Raw genomic sequence first — 7,317 nt, 5'->3', positions numbered from 1 at the left:
CTTTCTATATATATATATATATATCATAATTTGACTTAAAAATTCCTTGACCAATCAAATTTTTTATGAAAATTTCTTTGTATAAACTTTAATGATGTAATGTATGCTCTCATGCTTCTTGTATTTTATAGCATAATTGCATCGTGAGCAAATTAAATTGTAAAACACAAAAGTCAATCAACTTTCAGTACAGCTGGTTCAAAGAACTTTTTATGCAAGTACACAAGCAATGGATAGTATATCGAAACGATCGTCTTTCATGGAATTACAACATTACACGATTTTTCGTCGCGATTTTGAAAAACGCTGTTCACGATTAAGTATTAGTAATGGACTTTATAATCGAGGAATTTATTGCAAACCGACTTTATTATAGTTATCACTTCACTTTGATCTTTCGCGCGCGCGTGTATCGATTAATATTTCTTTAAAATTAATTACATTTTGTTATTATCTTAATATCTAGTTATTATCTCTCTCTCAAATTAATCTTTTTTATAAAAACACGATATTAAAAATAAGATAATGCTAATTTATAAAAATGGTATAAAATGTGATCTGACTTGGATATCAATTTTTTAAAATATCTACTAAATTAATTATCTCTATTAAATTCTTATATGAGAATATTTTTTTTCAGCGTTTTATGCAATGAAATTTAACTGCTTTAATTTCACTGCTATCATGAGTTATTTTTCTTTATGTAAGGAACTTTCGCTATTTTCATCAAAGTCAATTAAGAAAATTCTTATAAAATTATGAGAATAATTTCGCAATAAATAAATTTTTACACTAATTTTTAAATGCGATATTCGATTTCTGGTGTATTATAAACATCTCGAGCTTGTTAAAGAAGTTCGACTTTCTTTCACCGCGACTGTGCCAGTCTCTTGTTGCAGCGTGGGCGTAGAGGCCCGGTTTTACGTGATTTCGTAACGACGATGGCAAACAGATTTCCAGTATCAAAAGACATTTCGTGAGGATCCTGAAGACCTTCAGAGTCCCCTACTATCCCACCTACTCTCTCTTTTTTTTTTTCTCTTGCCGGCTTCTACTTCATCTTCTCTCGAGTTCTCATGCATACGAAAATAACGTATGTAAAGATCATTTGGCGCTACTTTTTACAGTGCGTGGATTAAATAATTCAAGAGAAAGATTGTCACTTCGTGGAAGTGGAAAAAATATGACCCACAAAGTTGTTTCCTTGTTAGATGAATTAAAAAGATTAAGATTTTCTTAATTTTCTTCTTATTTGATAAATCAATTAGTTTTTCAATATTCTTAGAATGTGAGGTAGAGTTTTTGATATTCCAAAGATCAAGATTTTCAAAATTTTGTTTAGATTTAAAAAAATACATCGATTCCTCTATTTGCTTTTTCTATTCGCTCCTCTTTTTTTCACACGATATATCATCGACATTGTCATTCTCGTTCTTTTCGTTGTCGTCAATCGTGACGATACCTGCTCCAGCTCCGGTGGAGTCAGTACGGAAAGCGCGACTATGGCAAGTGGGCGTAAGAGCTGGGAGAGAGAACGTCGTCCTGTGTTCCATACATGGCTATGCTATGTGGAAACTAAGAGACACAGAGACGGACGGACCGACATGGACCGGGGGAGTCCCCACCGTGTGGATGGTGGAGGCGACGCGACGGTTTCTCGTCTCTCGAAGCGGTTGCCGAGCATGCTCTTGACGCATAGTGCTTCGAAGCACACATATCGTACGATCATCCTACTTACTATTATTCGCGCGTTCATGTCACCACGCTCAAGTTTCCTTCGAACATGCGATACCAATTTTCCATATGATTCGACAAAATATCCGACGAATTATATATATGTGTGACAGTGTATATCCTGGTGAACGCATTTCAAACGTCATCGTTTGATGACGTTGATGAATGCTGAGATCGTCAACTTTGTGCTATAAGAAGCGATTCCTCTGCAAGACTTGTGATGTACAACAATTATGCGGCGATATCGCGAGGGATAAGGTACTGAAGAGTCGAAATATTGCCAAACGCGACAGCCTAGGATATATAAGCAGGAAGAATTCGCAGACTCTTGAAGAAGGGATATGGTGACGAAAAACGTCTTAGGATCCTTGAAGATTATTCTTCATTAATATAGCACGATGCACTCGCCGCAAACACTTGACCGGCGTGGGTGCTACTGGATTTCTCCTCCGCTTTAAGACCGAGGTCAAGTGTGGGAGGGTGCAAGGGTTGGCAACACGTTCGAGGAGATTGACATATTATATATTAGAGGTACGTACTCTCTCTTTAGCGTTCTCTAACTATAATATAGTCGTAGAATATACATCTCTCTTTCCTGCGTGTATACAAGAATATTTTTATTTAAGTATGTTTACTTTTCTTTCTATAAAATAGACATACCTTTTATATTTTATATCCTTATGGGCTGTTAGACGCAATGCGAAAGAACATACAAATATTTGCAATATAAATACAGTTTTTGTACAAGAGCGAAACTTCTACGATACATATATTTATGTCCAAAAAAAATAATAATAATAAATTCATCTTTTCGCGAATTTTCTTTTATGGCTTCTTTTCTTCTACTCTTTTTCTGTCAAGGGAAATTCTTCTTTCAAATTTATCAAGATTCTCCATCATCTTCGTAGGATGTTGATACATCAATACTTCTTTCATAATTTCCATCGGATTTAATGGATTGGATTTAAGAGTAATTCTTCGATGTACCGATAACACCTTCTCCACAGCTTGTCGGATAAAATCCAGAGGAACCCCAATAGACATTTTGGCTAAACAGGAGACATCGATATTGCGATCAACGCCGTGATATTTCATTAATAGATTCTTATAGAACATGTAAAGTGTGTTGTAATCGGTAGTGGGTATCCTTATAAATTTATCGTGGAACTTGATGAAAGCGGCTGTCGCCTTATGAGGTTCTTCAGATAGCGAGAGAAATAATATCTGTTGAAAATGAATTTGTCATATTAATAATTAACATGATGAAAATCAGATTTTATTTATGTATCCTGAATATTCTTTCATTTGTATAATATTTTAACAATCTCATAATTGTTATATTTTAATTCAATCTTACACAAATTGAAAGTCGAGATAAAATATCTACTTTTCAAGTATCAATTTACCTCTTGTAATATTACGCCAGTGAGTAACAGTATCTGTCCGGAATTTTTAACACTCTAAATCCTACGTTAACTCGCCACCACCTACGTCCTCATACGGCAACCATATATACAGGTAGGAGGTGTTTCATTGATGAGCAACCTCGAGCGACCGAGATGAAAGATTTGAACGGCACAGGAGAAAGAGAGAGTTCAGTATATGTGGACTCGTCCGAGGTGGCGGCGATTCATTCATATTGAAGAAAGATTTCAAACAGGAATAACAAGAATTTTACAAAGTGGGCGTTGCTCGATTGCATATATGTTTTGATATAGTCCTCCAATTTAGGAGTGTCACTCCGCGTTCTCATAATATATATATTTTTCTCATAATATATATATATTTTTTTCTAATATCTAAAGATCTTTAACTTTATAGCGCAAAGCGCAAGCTGAGAGTACAATATTGACAGAGCAGTTGTGTTATTGCAGATAATTAATAAAAAGTAAATCAGACAGAATAAAAAGAAGAGAGTGAAAGAAAATTACTAAGAGAGTGAAAGAAAATTATTTGCCAATTTCTTTGTAGCTTTACCTGGTCACCTGGCTTAATGCCTCTCATTAGTCTAACAAAATGCTTGGTGAATCGCTTGGGTTGAAGATACTTCTCTTGTAGTGGAACTTTTTTCAGCCATGGTTTTTCGCCAGCATCGAGAAATATGATGGAAGGTGCATAAAAACGGGCCACTTTAGAAATCATATTCATGAGTCTGCGTTGGTTTTCCTGGCCTATATATTTATCAGCTAAAACAGACACTGATACGTCGAAAAGTAATGCGCCAATCTAGGAAAGTTCAAAGAGATCATAAATACATAGACGAGAGAAATATTAATACAGTCTACTTTAATTTATGATATTATCAATGTATCATTACAAAGAATTAAAAAACTATTGTATATCGTATTATATATGTATATAACACATTTTGAATATCTTTGAATGATTAACGGGAAAATACATAATCGAGACAAAGATCACCTCTGAGCAGATAACATTGGCAAGCGAGGTCTTTCCAGCTTCTGGTAATCCATAGATGCACACAGAACGCACGAGCGGTGCAAGTCGATGTGTCTCCTTGGAAATTAAAGGCAATATGCAATATTCTACGACGAGCTGCTTTACTTCTCCGAGTCGATGCTTGTGATCCCGGAGCTCGCGACGTGCCTCGTAATTTTGATAGGATAGATCACCAAACCAATCACGTAAAAAAATAGTTTGGTAATTCCTAATGATTTTAGCTTGTAAAAGCTCGCTAAAGAGATCTTCGATGGGCACATCCTTCAAAATGTCTTTTTTCTTTCTAATTCTGTCGATCTTTTCTGTCATAACAATTAATCAAAATTTTTTTTTAGATAATAAGTGCAAAAGTTTTAATTATTAAGTTGATATCGATTACTTTTATCCATTTTATCCATTGGAATCGTAAATTTCTGCTCGTCGTATTCATGATCTTTCAATAATGCTTTGTTTAATAAACGCAGTTCGGCCCTCATCAATTCATCTACTATCTCCCTCATTTCAAGCTGCAACTCATAACAAAGTTTTTCAGTGATTAAATCCATATATTCTTGTTCCAAATAAGTTTCGTCACGAAAGCTCCAATTTCGAATAAAATCGTTGTTTGCTTCCTTTAAGCAGGATAAATTATTTGTTTGCGGCATTTTCCAATCAACATCTTTGGCCTTGATAGGTTCAGGTTTGGGAAGTCTCCTCCTTCTTTCCTTGGCTTTTTTCTCCTTTTCTAATTTTTCTATTAAATATTCCTCTGGCGTCAAGGTCTGTCCGGTTACGATCAGTACACTGCCACCCAAATTCGCAGCTGGAAACACGTCGTAATGTCCTAATGCGTTGTACCAAACGACAAACCATTCATGAATTTCGTCAGTGATATCCTCCATTAATCCTGGACCTCTGATTTTCAGGAGCTTTTGGGAATTAATTGTTTTTTAATCTTATATACTTATTATTTTTTAACTTATTATCTTTCTCTTGCATCTTTTTTTCTTTCACAATAATGCAATGTAAATCACGAATTCTGTTTGAAAAATTTACCTTTGTACGTTCATCATTGATTGCCTTCTTCGTACGTAAATCGAACATGGGTATCAGAGCACGTCGTCGCTGAAAGTTGTCATCGTCCTTTGCGATTATCTTGTTGCATTGCCAGCTTGGTACCGTCATACCCAAAGTTTCTTCGAGACGTGCAATTCGTTTTTTCATAGCTTTTCTAGCGACATAACGCCGCCATGCACGTTGTATCGTCACTGCTGATTTGATGTATTTGATGCGATCTATTTTTTTCGGTATTATCTCTCCGGATCTCACTTTGTTGTTGTAATCGTATATACGTTTCACTGAAAAATTAGCATCAATCATAATTAATAGGCAAACGTAATAATAAATATTATAATAGATATATTGTATTCAATACCATTTTCTTTCATATGAGAATGTCCCACTTGAAAAATTTTATTCTAATGAAATTATTTATTTTTTTTTTGCGAATACCATCTGCACCGTGGATGCGTCCCTTTCTGGCTCTCTCATGACTTTGTATCAATAACATTGCGTTATGCATAGTTTTTTCAGCAACAAGTTTCGCTTCTCGGGCGGCTTTTTCCAATGGTGATTCGCGGATTAATTCTACTTCCGATGGTGGTACGACGCGTTTTCGTCGAGCAGGACGTCTCTTCAATGTCTCATCTTCCACCTCGGGCGGACTCTCAATCTGTGAAAGACGGCGTTCTGTCATCGGTGGTTCTAGATGGTTAAATTTCAAAAATGTATTTAAACTTTTAAATTAAATTTTTAAACATAAATTGTTGTATTAATTACTTCAACATTTTAATAAAATTGTATTAGCAATTAAAAAAAAACGAATGAATCGATTGCAAACCTTTGTGAACACTCTCCACCAACTCTTGAATAAACTTTCTGCGTTCCTCTACACGTTCTCGACCAGACACTGATGCAAATAGTTCGATGTCATCAGGCGTGAATTTTATTTGATTCAAAATATCGTCAGGCCATCTGTGTGTAGACAATATTTCTTTATAAATTAAAGCACATAAATTGATGAGCAACGAAAAACGTACTGATAATCTGTATTATCCAGCTGCACAATTTTCTTTTTGTATTCTAGCATACGACCGATGGCACAATCTAACATCTTCTTAATTAATTCTCGTTTCTGCGTCTGAACCATTTGATCGTAACACATGAGGAGTCTTCTTACAATATTACGATATCTATACAAATATTAATTTAAATGATTAATGATTTCATGAGAAAGGATTAATAGCATATCGTGTATTATTTATATCATAGTTAAATTAATAAAATAATTAAATTTTTTATTATATACACATATACGAGATGTTTTTATAAAATTAATTCGAACATGTACCTCAAATATATAGGTAACGCAGAATTTAAAGCAGCTCTTTTTTTTAACGGTGCGCTCTTTTGCAATTCTCTTTCGAGTTCTAACAGTTTTTCTAGGTCGCTTCTCGTGATAAGCCATAAGTCGTTGTAATAAACGTAAGACATTGAATTTAAATATGCTTTTCATTGATATTGTAGAATTTTATTATTTATCCTTGAGAAATTTGGAACTTAAGTCATTTCTAAACCATGGTTAGTGACCGACGTTTTAAGAATGAATTTGTGTGCGTTAACTAAAAACAAAATCGAAATATTTTATTTTGCAGTATTACTTATTATCAGAAAAAGAAATCTTTTTCTATATATGATAAATAATCATAAACTCAATATACCTATCAAACATCTCTTTTCAGAATGCCGAAATTATTTCGAGACCTACTCGTCTTAACATTGATAATGACAGCGTCATGTCTCGACGCAACAGAGGACAATGTCACAACGACAATGGAGTCGATTACATTGATGGCAATATCGACAGCTACATTCATAAAGACGACCACCGAAGAAAATGCATTGTTGCCGTCGGCGACTATGACAACGCAAGACAATGGCATTTCGAAAAATCTATCCCACGTATCACCATCACCATCGCCGTCGCCGTCATCTTTCTCTGACACTGTGTGGAAATGTCCAAATATCATAAAAGCAGGCGTAGAATGTTCTTGTGACTTTCCACATACACTCAGATGTGCCGGT

The 7,317-nt window shown here is 34.8% G+C and overlaps 2 protein-coding genes across 2 annotated transcripts in view; one reads left to right on the top strand and one right to left on the bottom strand.

Annotated features, from left to right (window-relative positions):
- The first annotated feature begins 1,847 nt into the window (after positions 1-1,847).
- Positions 1,848-7,317, top strand: part of LOC108685111 (leucine-rich repeats and immunoglobulin-like domains protein 1) — an 8,543-nt gene continuing 3,073 nt past the window's right edge. The window contains exons 1-2 of the mRNA XM_018189761.1: positions 1,848-2,265; positions 6,975-7,317. The exon at positions 6,975-7,317 is cut by the window's right edge and continues 16 nt beyond it. Coding sequence (XP_018045250.1) covers positions 6,976-7,317 — 342 coding nt within the window. The 5' untranslated portion in view covers positions 1,848-2,265; position 6,975. The remainder of the gene's footprint in view (positions 2,266-6,974) is intronic.
- LOC108685092 (IQ and AAA domain-containing protein 1-like) lies at positions 2,560-6,726 on the bottom strand. The gene is made up of 9 exons (XM_018189731.1): positions 6,584-6,726; positions 6,273-6,425; positions 6,074-6,207; positions 5,686-5,937; positions 5,230-5,531; positions 4,574-5,102; positions 4,156-4,496; positions 3,712-3,960; positions 2,560-2,958 (listed from the first exon to the last, which is right to left on the bottom strand). The coding sequence occupies exons 1-9, from the start codon at positions 6,724-6,726 to the stop codon at positions 2,560-2,562; spliced, it is 2,502 nt and encodes an 833-aa protein (XP_018045220.1).

The sequence above is a fragment of the Atta colombica genome, unplaced genomic scaffold (genome assembly GCF_001594045.1).
Source record: "Atta colombica isolate Treedump-2 unplaced genomic scaffold, Acol1.0 scaffold146, whole genome shotgun sequence".
Classification (NCBI taxonomy): Eukaryota; Metazoa; Arthropoda; class Insecta; order Hymenoptera; family Formicidae; genus Atta; species Atta colombica.
The sequence above is the reverse complement of the archived record's forward strand: the minus strand, read 5'-3'. Positions and strand labels throughout refer to the sequence as shown.